The sequence below is a fragment of the Mandrillus leucophaeus genome, unplaced genomic scaffold (genome assembly GCF_000951045.1).
Source record: "Mandrillus leucophaeus isolate KB7577 unplaced genomic scaffold, Mleu.le_1.0 Scaffold295, whole genome shotgun sequence".
Taxonomy (NCBI): Eukaryota; Metazoa; Chordata; class Mammalia; order Primates; family Cercopithecidae; genus Mandrillus; species Mandrillus leucophaeus.
Window position 1 is genome coordinate 1,295,993 of NW_012103087.1, and position 16,928 is coordinate 1,312,920.

General features: G+C 39.5%; 1 protein-coding gene across 1 annotated transcript in view; it reads left to right on the top strand.

The window, feature by feature from the left end:
* Positions 1-16,928, top strand: part of MCCC1 (methylcrotonoyl-CoA carboxylase 1 (alpha)) — a 90,519-nt gene that overhangs the window by 31,862 nt on the left and 41,729 nt on the right. Inside the window, exons 8-9 of the mRNA XM_011986168.1 lie at positions 11,575-11,686; positions 16,413-16,494. Of these exons, the coding sequence (XP_011841558.1) occupies positions 11,575-11,686; positions 16,413-16,494 (194 nt within the window). The remainder of the gene's footprint in view (positions 1-11,574; positions 11,687-16,412; positions 16,495-16,928) is intronic.

A 16,928-nucleotide genomic window follows, 5' to 3' on the forward strand; every position in this document is an offset into this window, starting at 1 on the left:
TTTTTTTTTTTTTTTTTTTTTTTGAGATGGAGTCTCTCATTCTGTTGCCCAGGCTGGAGTGCAATAGCATGATCTCGACTCATTGCAACCTCTGCCTCCCAAGTTCAAGTGGTCATCCTGCCTCAACCTCCTAAGTAGCTGGAATCACAGGCACACACCACCATGCCTGGCTAATTTGTGTGTTTTTAGTAGAGATGGGATTTTACCATGTTGGTCAGGCAGGTCTCAAACTCCTGACCTTGTGATTTGCCTGCCTCAGCCTCCCAAAATGCTGGGATTACAGGCGTGAGCCACCGTGCCCGGCCAGTGAATAGAATCTTATACACTAATATTATTTACTAATACTATTATCACAGACATCTTTCCATGTCAGTAATTATAGATCAGCCTCATTCTTTTTGTTGGTGACCTAGTGGTTCTATGATCTTAATATACCATTAATTCATTCAGTATGTTTCTTGTTGATGAAATTTAGAGTTTTTTCAATATTAGCAAATTATTGTAATAAATTCAGCTATATTTATAGAACTCTGTCAGTTGAGATGCTCAGGAAATGGAAGTAATTTTCTAAATTGAATTATAAGTGATATACTAATAATAATAGGAGCTAACACTTATATTGCACTTACCATGTGCCAGATTTTAAGTATTTTACACATGCTAAATAATCTTGCTGTCCTTATAATTCTAATATAATTCTTACAACAATCTCATTAGGTAAGTACTGTTTTCATTTTACAGGTGAGGACACTAAGCTACAGAGTAGTTGTGTTGTGTTACTTGTCTGAGGTCATTCAGCTGTTAAGTAGTAAAGCTGAGATTTGAACCCAGGCAGTTTGACTCCAGAGTTCATATCTAAGCCACTGCACTAAGCTACTTCTCTGGGTACCACTGTAGCAAATGCAATGTGAATCCCTATTTTTTTTTTCTGGAATTTTATTTTCATGTTTGTTGTTTAAGATGCTGATTATAAAGTTTCTCATTTCATAGATTTTTATGACAGTTGTTAAAAAAATTTCATATATATATATGTGTGTGTATATATATATATATATATATTTTTTTTTGACCTGTAAGTCAAATGAAAAGAATAATTCATTTGGGAACCGTGACTGGAAAGAGATTTACCTTAAAGGTAACAGACTTGAAGCTTCAGGCCCTTCTTTGGCATTAACCTCTTCCAAGACCCTGACCTAATTTTGTATTTGCAGTTTTGTATTCTTCTCCTTGAAGGAGACCCCCAAATTGTTTTTCGTTTCAGGCCCTATAAAACTGAGAACTGTCCTGAGCATGGCATAGTAAATGAAATTTGATTAGAATTTGATAGTAAAAAAAAAAAAAAAACGAAGTAGTCTTTTTTTTTTTTTTTTTTTTTGAGACGGAGTCTCGCTCTGTCGCCCAGGCTGGAGTGCAGTGGCCGGATCTCAGCTCACTGCAAGCTCCGCCTCCCGGGTTCATGCCATTCTCCTGCCTCAGCCTCCCGAGTAGCTGGGACTACAGGCTCCCGCCACCTCGCCCGGCTAGTTTTTTGTATTTTTTTAGTAGAGACGGAGTTTCACCGTGTTAGCCAGGATGGTCTCGATCTCCTGACCTCGTGATCCGCCCGTCTCGGCCTCCCAAAGTGCTGGGATTACAGGCTTGAGCCACCGCACCCGGCAAGAGTACAACAGTAATATATTCCACAACAGTAAAGCAAAATAAGCAAGATTATCCCAAGTTAACTAAATTAGAAGACTTTCCACGAACTGGGCAACTATTGGAACCAAGCTGATATGGGGTTGCTAGGTGATTCCAATACATGCCCAGGATTAGAATATTGATCCAGATTTTTGCTTTACCAATCCCTCCTGTTTCTTCTCAGTAGCATCCAGAGATCACTGGTTGCTCCACAGGAATAAGCAGGGTTAGTCTAAATTGCAGGAAATCTCAAAAACAACTGATGAAACCAGAATTCAATAACAAATGTACCATAGTTCTTGAAACACAATTTTTCTCTCTCCAGTTTCCCATTTTTACTAAAGAGAAATCATGGTAAGGCTGATTTGCTTTATTATACATGGCCTGATTATTTGTACAAAGTGCAGCAAGAATAATTGTTTGCCATATAGGCTTTTAAAATTAGTTTTGATAGAACTCTTCCATAAGAAACCTTAGAGAAGACCTTTTTTTTTTTAAGCCAAGCCCAGCCATGGATTTATACCCTCAAATACCTATGAGTTGGGTAAATTTCTCTCCTCTTGAGGTCTCATGATAACTTGGGGCTCCTGAGTCTGTCGGAAAGTGACATTCTTTACTTACTACAGGTTAGGAACCCTGTATAGAGACTGTGTAAACAAGGTACGAGGCCAGTTTTCCCCAGGGGCTTTTATTAGCTTTACAAGTCAAGTTTGATTCTTTAAAGGAAAGCATGCCATTCCAGTCAAAGCCTTGGCAAAATAACCAGTAGTTTCTCCAATTGTGCCCCGTTGCAAAGGAAAGCAGATTCTTACTGCATTTATGCAAATAACTATATTGCCATAAGTTAAGATACTCATAAGTAATTTCCAAATTCTGGAGAAATCAGAGAGGAACAAATATGCTCCAAATTTTGTTTATGAGTATGTACATTACTTAATTGTTTAAAAAGCTGTGAATAACTTAAAAGTTTCCTTGACTCTGAAGAACAAAACAGGATCAGCAATGTTTTAAGCAACAAGTCAAAAAAGGTTACTTCAGACTTCTATTAGTTTAGTCTATACGGTTAACTTCTGTTTTGCTTGACATACATGAACATTTCAACTTTCCATGACAGTCCTGAAAGTTTCTCTTTCCCTTTTCTAATGTCACAATCTCCAAAGTTAAATGAAACCTGCATTCAAGAACACCTATTAGAGTTGTATAGTTGATTATAAATCACCTTTTGGGGCTTGGTGGCTCATGCCTGTAATCCCAGCACTTTGGGAGACTGAGGCAAGTGGATCACTTGAGGTCAGGAGCCTGACAAACATGGTGAAACACTGTCTCTAATAAAAACACAAAAATTAGCCAGGCATGGTGGCACGCTCCTGTAATCCCAGCTACTTGGGAGGCTGAGGCACGAGAATTGCTTGAACCTGGGAGGCAGAGGTTGCAGTGAACTGAGATTGTACCACTGCATTCCAGCTTGGGCAACAGAGTGAGACTCAGTCTAATAATAATAATAATAATAATAATAATAATAATAATCTCCTTTTGAAGAGGATCAAAACAAAATAATTGTCTATGGATGACAAAAAGTTTTAGGACAGCCACAGTTAAAAACACAATTGACAAAGAAATTTGGTTACCTCTGTTGCATACAATGGTTTTGTGTAACAATTATAATTATACTGATAAGGTGCACTAAGTCATATCAGAATTATAGGAGTTTCCCATTATTTTGGAACACATACTAATAACATATTTATACAAATATAGCCCGAGGAAAGCTAAACACTGTTTCACATTTGACACTGCTTCCTGTATGACTTTTATGCCATATTTCACCTTTACATAACTGTACTATTAATGTTAAACCCAATTTTCAATAAAACCTTATAGACATATCTACCCAATTTTAATGTTTGACCATAAAGTGAGGTTCTCATAAACTTTCTATAACCCTTTACAAATTTTTGTTAAAGAGCAGATTAGTGCTCTAAGAAAAACCTGTTGTGCTTTTATTCCAATGTTCAATTTACAGAAAACCTGAATACCCCTTTGACTTTAGACAATATGTTCACACACACAATTTCTTTTACAAAGATTAATTTTTTACAAACCTTCCACAACTTGCTTAAACCTTAAGCTTTATCTTATCTAACTTAAAACAATCCTTTAACTTTTTAATCTAGACAAAAAAAATCCACATTCCTATGCCTTCTTATAATCTTTTACCAAAAACGCATTTCACTTTCTATACACACCTTACGTGTAGAATTGTTTCAATTTCTCAAAAATTACTTAAATCACGTAAACTAAAAGACATTATACTTTTTGCTTTTCTGACAAAATAATTGATATAAGCACTTATTTTTAAACCAGTTAATCAAAGCTCTTTCATATTACATACACAACACATATAAATACACAGACAAACAGAAAAAAAGGACTCATTCCCTAAGCCAGGAATTGAACCCTGAACCCGGACCACCATTGTGAAAAGACAAAGCTAGGCCACATGGTTACATGGTTACATGTCCCAAGGACATAGAAGACAAGAGGGAAACCTCATCCAGTTTTTTTCCCAGGGACCTGCAGCAAAGTTTATAACTGACTAGTTTGCTGGGCCATCTTAAACAGTGGGCTTATGGGGTTCTAAGCCTGTGTTTTATCCTAAGGTACCCATCTCTGTGACAGAACAATACAGAAAGACACACAAAGCACACCAGATTCACTACAGCTTAAGACTAGCCTCACAAATCCTTTTTTTATTAATCAAAACTTTACAGAGGAGATAAACAGTGATTTTTGCCATTCATTCAATCAGTTTGCACAGAAAGAGAAAGGGAAGGGAAAGAAGAAAAGCATTGCTTTGTGGCAGGACGGGGAAGGCAAGGTGCTCAGAGAGGCCAGAGAAAGACCCACCCATTGCAACTGACACTAAATCAAAAGTTCAGGTGGCCATTTGTCAGTTAAGAAGGGATCTTTTCTAGCAGTTCCTTCAGCTCTCAAGTTTCTCCTTTTGGGGAGGTAAAAGCTCCCCATATCCCACCATCCTGTACATGCCTAATCCTGTCACCTACCACCATCAGCAAAGAGTGCAAGGCAGATTAATTCAAACAGAATAGCAGTTAACATCCGTAGTGCCAAACCCATTCTTAGCCAAGAGAAATTTCACTGAGAGGAGCCTCTAACCCTCTAAATCTTAGGAAGGAATCTAACCTTCCTGAGTTGGGCCTCTAACCCCCTAAATCTTAGGAAGGAATCTAACCTTCCTAAGTTGGGCTTCAAACCCAAGTTCAGTCAAGCATCCTTGCCTTTTATTGAGAGGGGCCTTTAACCCACTCTGTCTTAGGAGAGACTTTAACTCCACTAAGTTGAGCCTGTAACCCAATCCCATTCTTTACCCAGGTATATGCACCCCACTTACCCACAGTTGGCCAATCAGTGCTGCAGTCTTTGGGTTGGAGGGTCTCCTCAGTATCATCCCTTCCATGGTTCATCAGAAAGACGTTACCAGACCCCAGTACTTACCCAAAGTTAGCCTTTGGGTCAGGATTTCCTTAGTATTGTTCCTTCTGTGGTCACCAGAAAGATGTTACCAGACAGGGGTCCTGATCCAGACCCCAAGAGAGGATTCTTGGCTCTCACACAAGAAGGAATTCAGGGTGAGTTCATATGGTAAAGTGAAAACAAGTTTATTAAGAAAGTAAAGGAATAAAGAATGGCTACTCCATAGAGAGAATAGCCTCTAGTAATAACATTTAAATATCCTGATAATCATACCGTGTGTCCTTTATGTCCTGCTAAATAATTACCTGTTGAACTAATGCAGTGCCAGAAGATTGTCAAAATGGTGCTGATAACGGAGAAGAGTCGATATCAAGATATTTCACAAATCTTATCAAAACTGTTTAATACATCTTAAAGACTGGGATAAGAAACCACCTTTAAAGTATACTATTTGGGAAGAAAAAACAGAAATCAGATTTCTTCCTCAGTTCATATATAATACATATTCTAGATGGATTAAAAATGTAAATAGGAGCCAGGCACGGTGGCTTACGCCTGTAATCACAGCACTTCAGGAGGCCGAGGTGGGCGGATCACGAGGTCAGGAGATCAAGACCATCTTGGCTAACACAGTGAAACCCCGTCTCTACTAAAAATACAAAAAATTAGCGAGGTGTGGTGTTGGGCGCGTGTAGTCCCAGATACTCGGGAGGCTGAGGCAGGAGAATGGCATGAACCCAGGAGGCGGAGCTTTCAGTGAGCCAAGATCACACCACTGCACTACAGCCTGGGCGACAGAGCAAGACTCCGTCTTAAAAATAAATAAATAAATAAAATAAATATGAAAATGAAAATGTTAAGACTCTTAGAAAATATCAAGGCGCTCATGATAGAACTCAGCTGCATCTGTCTCTTTGGCCATACTCTGACAGTGGCTGAATTAGGGCAGCTGGGATTTGATGCACCGCCTGGTTCTCAGACACTTCTAGACGCTGTGCTCCAGAAACTCTAAGTTAGATAAAGCTGCACAGAAAAGGGTCAATCAGAAAAAGGTAAATAAGACTGATTTAATAACTACAGAAATCTTAACAGAACACAGATCTTCATTGAACTTCCCTTATAAGCAGCCAAAGGAAAAGTGTTTCCAACTTCTAAGACCTCAGATAGGGCTGACCACGATGGCTTATGCCTGTAATCCCAGCACTTTGGGAGTTCAAGGAGGGTGGATTGCCTGAGCTCAGGAGTTCGAGACCAGCCTGGGCAACACGGTGAAACCCCGTCTCTACTGAAATACAAAAAATTAGCCAGGCATGGCAGCATGCGCTTGTAGTCCCAGCTACTCGGGAGGCTGAGGCAGGAGACTCGCTTGAACCTGGAAGGTGGAGGTTGCAGTGAGCCGAGATCGCACCATTACACTCCAGCCTGGGTAGCAGAGTGAGACTCCATCTCAAAACAAAACAAAACGAAACAAAACTCAGGCAAGAATTGCTCTGTGCTCTTGATGTGGCCCCCACACATTCCCTTCATAACCTGGAATCCCTACTGTAGTGTTTCCTCTTACCTGGAGCAGCTAAAAGATGAGGGAGAGTCAGAAGTGGTATGTGTTAGTCTGTTCTCATGCTGTTAATAAAGACATACCTGTGACTGGGTAATTTATTAAAGGAAAGAGGTTTAATGGACTCACAGTTCCACATGGCTGGGGAGGCCTCACAATCATGGCAGGAGGCAAAGGAGGAGCAAAGGCATGTCTTACATGACAGCAAGCAAGAGAGCCTGTGCAGGGAAACTACCCTTTATAAAACCATCAGATCTCGTGAGACTTACTGTCACGAGAACAACATGGGAAAAACCTACCCCCATGATTCAGTTACCTCCCACCAGGTCCCACCCACCACACATGGGGATTATGGGGAGCTACAATTCAAGATGAGATTTGCGTGGGGACACAGCCAAACCATATCATGGTAGAATTTTACAATTGGAATTAGAAAAACAAACATTTCAGCTCTAACATGTAAAGAGCTTGAAAGTCATCAGTCACATCCAAAAAGCAAGAAAAAGGCTAACCAAAATGAAAGTCTGTGGCTTTAGAACCATCAGAGAATCGAGGCCATGGGACAAGCCTTCACTCTAAAATCTGGACAAGCATGCAAGTACAGTGAGTCACAGCCAGATCAGTTTACCTGGAGCAGAAGCTGCTGGAGCCCTAACACTTACGTGGGAATTTTGAAAAATGGCTGAAGCTAAGTGTGGGCCAGTGTGCAAGGGAGAAACTCCTTGGGACCCAGTCTTAGAGGAACCTCTTACTTTCATGGGGTTTGCCTCCAAGAACCTCATCAGCTTCCCACAGTAAAAATCCAAGAAGAAAAAAAATCCCTCATGTTTTACAGCATTGAGAAGGGAAAAGTAACCAATCTGAAAGAGATCTAGAGCATTCTATTCTCCATAACAAAAGAAATCATAACTCCAAGGAGATGTTGCCAGAGCCTTTTTTGTTCAGGGGGAAGGTAGTTAGCCAACCACAACCCCCTTTAGCCTTCCCATTTCACCTAAGGGGAGGGAAAGAAAAAACAACTTAGAAACACTTCACAGCACAAACACAGAACCACTAAAAGACTTGAGATTTAATCATAAGTTTATAGAGTGCTTTCCCTGCCCCACACCCCACTACCAGGTTGCAATGGTCTAAATGTTTGTATCCCTCCAAAATTTACATGTTGAAACCTAACCCCCATCCCTAATGTATTAAGAGGTGGGGCCTTTGGTGGGTGTTAGGTCCTGAGTGTTCTGCCCTGATGAATGGAATTAGTTCCCCCAATAAAAGAGCTTGAGGAACCTATTTGCCCCTTCCCTCTTCCTCCATGTGAGGACACAGCAACATGATGCCATCTATGAGGAACGGACCCTCACCAGACACTGAATCTGCCAGTACCTTGATCTTGGATTTCTCAGCCTGAAAACTGTAAGAAATAATTTTCTGTTGTTTATAAGTTACACAATTTAAGGTATTCTGTTATAGCAGCATAAAAAGACTAAGACACATGTCTTCAAGACTCCCATATAGTAACAATGGATTACAAATGGAGGAGCTGTAACTATGTAATAAGGAGTTCTTAGGGAAACCAGAGGCACTGGTATTAAAAACAAAACACAACAAGGACACTAGAGGAAACGGAAACATCTGGCATCTACAACTACTGCAGACATTAAACACAGCCTCCTTTCTAGCCAGATTACCCTAAGGCCTCACTTTAAAAGACTGTTTACCTCAGATCCTATTACCTAATACATCATGTTCTACTTTTAGCAATTACAAAGCATGCTAAAAGGCAAGGGAAAAAAACGGACTAAAACAAAGTAAGCAGTACTAGACGGATATGATACAAATTTAGGAATTATCAGATAAGGAATTTAAAGTAACTGATTAATATATTAAAAGCTGTAATAGAACAAATAGACAACCTGCAAGAACAGATGCATAATGCAGGCAGAGAGATGGGAACACTGAAAATGAATCAAAAGAAAATGCTAGAAATAAAAAACACTGTAATAGAAATGAAGAATGCCTTTGTTGGGCTCATCAGTGGATTAGACACAGCTACAAAAAGAATCAGTGATCCTGAACATAGATAAATAGAACTTTCCCAAACGGACATGCAAGGAGAAACGAAAATGAAAGTAAAAAGGACAGAATGTCCAAGAACTCTGGGACAATTTAAAAGGATGTAACACGTTATTTGAATACCACAAGAATTAGCAGCAGGAGAGATATTTAAAGTAGTAATGGCCAAGAATTTTCCAAAATTAGTGACAGATGCAAAACTACAGAACCAGGAAGCTTAGAGGACACCAAGAAGAATAAATACCAAGATATGTACACCTACGCACATCATCTTCAAATGCAGGAAAAGAAAGACAAATAGAAAATACTGAAAGAAACCACAAGGAAGGACAATACTAGAGGAATGAAGATAAGAAATCTTACCAGAAACCATGCAAGAACAGAGTGGAGTGACATATAAAGTGTTCAGAGAAAAACAACTCAGCTAGTCTTCTGTATCCAATGAAATTATGCTTCAAGTATGAAGGAGCAATAAAGACTTTCTTAGACAAACAGAAATTAAGAGAATTTGTCACCAGTAGACGTGCCTTGCAGGACATGTTAGTAGATGTTCTTTAGAGTGAAATAAAATGTTTTTGGTCAGAAACTTGGAGCTACATAAAGAATAGAAAAGAATTAGAGAAGGAATAGGTGGAAGTAAAATATTTTCCTGTTCTAACATAGGAATATTTTCCTATTCTGAATGGATTTAACAGATAACAGTTTGTTCAAAATAATGGCAACAATGTATTTGGTGATTATATAGCTTATGGATAAAGAGGAAAAGTCAACAAGGCAAGAAATCCAAAACGAAAAAATCAGCTCCAAGAATTTTATTAAGAGAATGTATTGGACAGGTTAGAAAATTCAAAACGGGAACTTTCAGAAAAGTTGATATATCAAGAAGATAAATTTTTTTTATTTTTGAGACAGAGTTTTACTCTGTCACCCAGACTGGAGTGCAATGGCACGATTTCGGCCCTCTGCAGCCTCCACCTCCCAGGTTCAAGTGATTCTCATGCCTCAGCCTCCTGATTAGCTGGGATTACAGGTGTGCACTACCACACCTGGCTAATTTTTGTATTTTTAGTAGAGACGGGATTTCACCATGTTGCCCAGCTGGTCTCGAACTCCTGGCCTCAGGTGATCTGCCCGCCTTGGCTTCCCAAAGTGCTGGGATTACAAGTGTGCACCAACTGTGCCCAGCAAGAAGAGAAATTCTTTGAAGTGGTTAAATAACATACTTCATGAAGTAAACAAGAATAGAAATGACCTATTGTACTGAAGCAATACATTTATACGACTTTCTGGCCTTTTTTTTTTTTTTTTTGCCTCTTCTATGTTTGACAGTTTTTATTTTAAAAAATCAACAGGAAAATATATTTGCTGATCACCCCTGTATTATGATAGTGAATAGGTGAAGTGAACTACAGTGTGACCGTATCACAAATGTACCGAGAAGAATGCTTTCATGTTCACCAAATAGACCGTATTAGCCTTATTTCCACAAAGGTTACGTACATTCACTCTTAATATGATTTATCATAATTTTACTATTTTATAATCAACATGTAAGTACCTTTGTTGGTTGTTGTTTTTTTTTCCTTAGAGATGGGGTCTGACTTTATCAGCCAGGCTGGAATGCAGTGGCACGATCGTAGCTCACTGCCGCCTTGAATTCCTGGGCTTGAGGAATCCTCCCGCCTGAGCCTCCTGAGTGGCTAGGACTACAAGCATGTACCACCATGCCTGGCTAATTTATTTAAAAAAAAATTTTTTTAAGAAACAGTCTCACTATGTTGCCCAGGCTGGTCTTGAACTCCTGGGTTCAAGCAGTCCTCCTGCCTCGGCCTCCCAAAGTGCTGGGATTTATAAGTGTGAGGCACTGTGCCTGGCCCTTTTTTGGGTTTTATTATGATTTTTTATTAGTATGTTTCTAAGATACTAATGGTCCATATTAATTTAATATATTTAACTTTTCTGGATGAGCCATTTTAATTTCAGTCTTCTATTTTCATAAAATTTAACTAAGAGTTGCTTAAAAACAAAAGGTCACAAAAATTTTTCATTGGTCTTTTGACAGTATATGAAGTGACTATAATTTGTAATATTAATGTAGTCAAACTTATCAGTCTTTTCTTTGACAGTTTGTTCTTTTTGTTACGTATCCCTACTTTAGTCTCTATTTTCTGTCTTTTAAAAATATTCATTCATTTATTCATTCTCCTTCAGGTTGGAGAAATGTCTTTTATTATTTGCCATTTTATGTAGTGAGATTTTTTTCTCTTTAATATTCATCCTGCAAATGGTAATGTTTTCACTGAGTTTTACAAGATTACAGTTTCTTTGTTTTGACAGGGTCTCTCACTCTGTCACCTACGTTGGAGTGCCATGGCACAATCTCAGCTTACTGCAGCCACAACCTTCTGGGCTCAGATGATCCTCCCACCGCAGCCTCCTGGGTAGCTGGGACTGCAGGCATGTGCTACCATGCCTGGCTAGTTTTGTTTTGTAGAGATTGGGGTTTCACCATGTTGCCCAGGCTCATCTTGAACTCCTGGGCTCGAGCATTCTGCCTGCCTTGGCACCGAAGTGCTGGGATTACAGGTGTAAGCCATCTCATTTGACCTGTGGTTCTTTTTCTAAGTCTATAACCTCTAATTTGAGGTCAAAATATCAGATCTTACTTAAATAAAATAAAAGTGGAGAAATCCTGGTGATTGTACCTAACAGTTTAGCTTAATGAATGTGATATTTATCACCCCTAACAAATATATTAACATGTGTTTGCTTTTATATAGGCATGTAGAAGTCCAGGTGTTTGGTGACCACCATGGCAATGCTGTGTACTTGTTTGAAAGAGACTGTAGTGTGCAGAGACGACATCAGAAGATCATTGAGGAGGCCCCAGCGGTAAGCACCTTGGAAATAAATTTCTAAGCTTCTCTATAATGTGAATCTTACTCTGATTTTCACATCAGAAGTCTGCGAATCTGGTGTCTCTCACCCCTCAAACTCCTGCTGGACAGCTGTTTCCTAATAGCAGTGTAATGAAAAGACCTCCTGCGGTATTGGGGATGAGGAGGAGACTGATGTTCTGGGGGTAGACACAACAGGGCCGTGTTCCTTCTGGATAAAATATGGGAAAATCTACTCTGATTCACCTATCTGATTTACAGTGAAAAGCTGTATAGTGAGGTTTCAGTGCAGATTTTAAATTGTAATGAACGGCTGGGTGCGGTGGCTCACGCCTGTATTCCCAGCACTTTGGAAGGCCAAGGTGCGTGGATCACCTGAGGTCGGGAGTTCAAGACCAGCTAGACCCACATGGAGAAACCCCCATCTCTACTAAAAATACAAAATTAGCCAGGTTTGGTGGCGCGTGCCTATAATCCCAGCTACTCGTGAAGGCTGAGGTAGGAGAATTGCTTGAACCTGGGAGGCAGAGGTTGCGGTGAGCCGAGATCACGCCATTGCACTCCAGCCTGGGCAACGAGCAAAACTCCGTCTCAAAAAAAAAAAATACAGAAAATCGTAATGAACTAGAATTAATTACTGCAATGGAATGGTCTGGTTAATTGAATGTATTTTTTGTGGAGAAGGCTTTTTTAATTACCATTTCATATGTTCCCAAAATATGTGAGAGATTTTCCTGCCTTATTGGTTATATTATAGAGATGAGAGGGTCTCTCATTTGGCAGCGCTTGCTCGCTTAACATTATTTGTTTACATCTCTTTGAGCCTTACCCCTGATTGGTTGAGGTGATTACCTGGGTCAAAGCCTGCAACTAGGACTACCTAATTTTGGATTTACATTTCTGTGGAGATTGCTACTGCCATGGATTCTTGTTCAATGTTATATAGATGTTTTTTTCAATATATATTTATTTCCAAAAAGTCAGGGATCAGAGGTTTTTGGTTAATCAGTACATTATTCTTATACCATATTCAAATTTTAATTTATGTTGCAGAATATATTAACTTCTGTTGTAGAATATATTATACCATTCTATATTATACCAGAATATGTTATGCCATGAATATTGACATATTAAATGTCAATAGAAATTGCAGTAAAGCCTTATTTTCAAGTGGTGATTACTTAAATTTATATCTGTATAGCACTGTTTTTAAAAAGTTAAAAACTTTGTTTACTTCTTGACATATATTTCTTTTTATGTACGTTTCTTATTAACTTGGAATCTCAAGGTTTCGCATTATTTTAAGGTAATCATTAGGCACATCACTCAGATTGCTTATCATCCTGAAACAAATAAGGACTGTTGAAAGTTACCATATTGATACATATAGTTTTGTTTTGTTTTTTTGAGACAAGGTCTGGCTTTGTCATCCAGGCTGGAGTGCCGTGGCGTGATCATAGCTTATTGCAGTCTCCAACTCCTGGGCTCAAGCTGTCCTCCCCTCAGCCTCCAGAGTACTTGGGACTACAAGCGCATGCCACCATGCCTGGCTAATTTTTTTTTAATTTATTGTAGAGATGGGGTCTTACTGTGTTGACCATGCTGGTCTCAAACTTCTGGCTTCAAGTGATCAGCCTCCCAAGCACTTGGATTACAGGCCCGAGCCACTGTGCTCAGCCTGAAACATAATTTTAAGTGGACATATAGTTATAAAAGCTGTCATGTAGATACAATGGACAAAGATATGTAATTATGCTGAGTAATATCTGCAATGCATAGAAATTAGTAGCAGAATCTTTGGTATATTGATAGTTAAACTAGCATAGGACAGTTCTTGATGAAGTATATAATATTAGCTTTTTATCCTTCTTTTTTTTTTTTTGTGAGACGGAGTTTTGCTCTGTCACCCAGGCTGGAGTGCAGTGGCGCTACCTCGGCTCACTGCATCCTCCGCCTCGTGGGTTTAAGCAATTCTCTGCCTCAGCCTCCCAAGTAGCTGGGATTACAGGCACCCACCACCACACTTGGCTAATTTTTGTTTTGTATTTTTTAATAGAGACAGGGTTTCACCATCTTGGCCAGGCTGATCTTGAACTCCTAACCTCATGATCAACCCACCTTGACCTCCCAAAGTGCTGGGATTACAGGCGTGAGCCACCGCACCCGGCCAACTTTTTATCTTTTTCATGCAGAATTTGATACATAGAAATATAATACAGTCATGCATTGCTTAACAATAGGAATACATTCTGAGAAATGCGTCCTTAGGTTATTTTGTAATCGTGTGAACATCATAGAGTGTATTTAAACCTAAATAGCAAAGCCTACCACACACCTAGGCTGCTAGTAGAGCCCATTGCTCCTAGGTTACAAACCTATACAGCATGTTACTGTACTGAATACTGTAGGCAGTTGTAACACAGTGGTAAGTATTTGTATCTAAACATATATAAACATAGAAAAGGTACAGTAAAAATACGGTATAAAAGATTATTAAAATGATACACCTGTATGGAATACTTACCATGAATTGAGCCTGCAAGATTTTCAGTTGCTCTGGGTGGGACAGTGAGTGAATGTGAAGACCTAGTACATCGCTGTACACTTGGTAAACACTGTACACTTACACTCAATTAAATTTATAAAATATATTTAATAAATTAGCCTTAACTTACTGTAACTTTTTTACTCTATAAACTTTCAAATTTTTTTTTCACTTTTTGACTCTTTTTTTGTAATACTTAGCTTAAAACACAAACACATTATACAGACATACAAAAATATTCTTTCTTGGCTAGGTGTGGTGGCTCCTACCTGTAATCCCAGGGCTCTAGGAGGCTGAGACAGGTGGGTCACTTGAGGTCAGGAGTTTGAGACCAGCCTGGCCAACATGCTGAAACCCTGTCTTTACTAAAAATATAAGAATTATCTGGATGTGGTAGCAGGCACCTGTAATCCCAGCTACTCAGGAGGCTGAGACAGAATTGCTTTAAAAAACCCAGGAGGCAGAGGTTACAATGAGCCAAGATCACACCACTGCACTCCAGCCTGGGCAACAGAGTGAGACTCCATCTCCAAAAAAAAAAAAAAAAAAAAAAATTATTTATAGCCTTATTCTATAACCTTTTTCCTGTTTTTTAATTTTTTTTTTTTTTTTTTGAGACAGAGTCTCACTCTGTAGCCTAGGCTGGAGTGCAGTGGTGCAGTCTTGACTCAGTGCAGCGTCTGCCTCCTGAGTTCAAGTGATTCTCGTGCCTCAGCCTCTAGAGTAGCTGGGACTACTGGCACTGGCCATCACACCTGGCTAATTTTTGTATTTTTAGTAGATACGGGGGTTTCACTATGTTGGCCAGGCTGGTCTCGAACTCTTGACATCATGATCCACCCACCTCAGCCTCCCAAAGTGCTGGGATTACAGGTGTAAGCCACTGCACCCGGCCCCTATTTTAAAATTTTTAAATTAAATTAAATTAAATTTTTTCAAGACAGGGTCTTGCTGTGTCACCCAGGCTGGATGGAGTGCAGTGGCACAAACATGGCTCACTAGACCCCTGACGTCTTGGGCTCAAGTGATCCTCCCACCTCAGCATCCTGAGTGACTGAAACTATAGGGGTGTGCTATCATGCCTGGCCAATTTTTTTTATTTTTTAGAGACGGGGGCTCACCGTGTTGCTCTATGGTTTGATTCTCGCCAGGCTGTTACCAGTCTCCTGGGCTCAAGTGCTTCACCCATCTCGGCCTCCCAAAATGTTGGGATTACAGGGGTGAGCCACCACACCTGGCCTGTTTTAACTTTTTAAACTTTTCTATTAAAAATGAAGACAAAATCACACCCATTAGACCTAAACAGAGTCAGGATCATCAATGTCACTTTCTTTTCTCCACATCTTGTCCCACTAAAAGTTTTCAGGGTCAGTAACATCTTTGGAGCTGTCATATTCTATGATAACAATGCCGCCTTCTGAAATACCTCCTGAAGGACCTGCCTGAGGCTGTTTTACAGGTGACTTTTTTTTTTCAGTAAAAGGGATACACTTTAAAGTAACTATTAGAATTGTGTAGTATAGTAAATTTTTTTAAAAAAGTAGTTGTATTATAAAGTATTACATGCAGCGCATCATTGTGCTATACTTTTTTTTTTTTTTTTTGAGACGGAATCTCGCTCTGTCACCCAGGCTAGAATGCAGTGGCGTGATCTCTGCTCACTGCAAGCTCCACCTCCTGGGTTCACATCATTTTCCTGCCTCAGCCTCCCGAGTAGCTGGGGCAACAGGCGCCCACCACCACACTCGGCTAATTTTCTTTGTATTTTTAGTAGAGACAGGGTTTCACCGTGTTAGCCAGGATGGTCTGGATCTCCTGACCTCGTGGTCTGCCTGCCTCAACCTCCCAAAGTGCTGGGATTATAGGCGTGAGCCACTGTGGCCGGCCGATTGTGCTATACTTTTGTATACTGGCAGTGAAGTCGTTTTGTTTACACCAGCCTTACCACAAAACACATGACTAATGAATGTGCTGTGATGTTATGGCAGCTACAGTGTCACTAGGTGATAGGGATTTTTCAGCTCCATTATAATCTTATGGGACAACTGTTGTATGTGTGATCTGTCGTTGACTGAGAAACATCATTACGTGACACCTGACTGAATTGAATTTTAATGGAATTTCTAGTAAGGCAAGCTACTAATGGAGATTTATTTAAATATCTTTTTCATAGCCTGGTATTAAACCTGAAGTAAGAAAAAAGCTGGGAGAAGCTGCAGTCAGAGCTGCTAAAGCTGTAAATTATGTTGGAGCAGGTATGTTAAGATTTGCTTCTAATGGAAGAGACGTTAACAGTGATTAATTTTTGTTTTAGAAGGCAAGAGAAACACAAGTTTTAAATCAGTCGCTTTCAAGCTGTTTTGACCATATTCACAGTAAGAAATACGTTTGATATTGAGACCTGGTACGTACACATAAATGTTTATTTTTACATACATATATATTTGAAACAAACGTTTCCTTAAACAGTACCTGTCTTAATTATATGAGTTTTGATATTTTGTATTCTATTTTAAAATCACTAGATTGATTTTTTTTTACTTCTTAATAGTTAATAAACTTTATTTTTTAGAGCAGTTTTAAGCCTACAGCAAAATTGAGCAAAAAGTACAGAGAGTTCCCATATACCCCCGTCCCCCGCTGACACTCCCCAACACACAAGCTCCCACAGTATCAGCATCCCTGTACC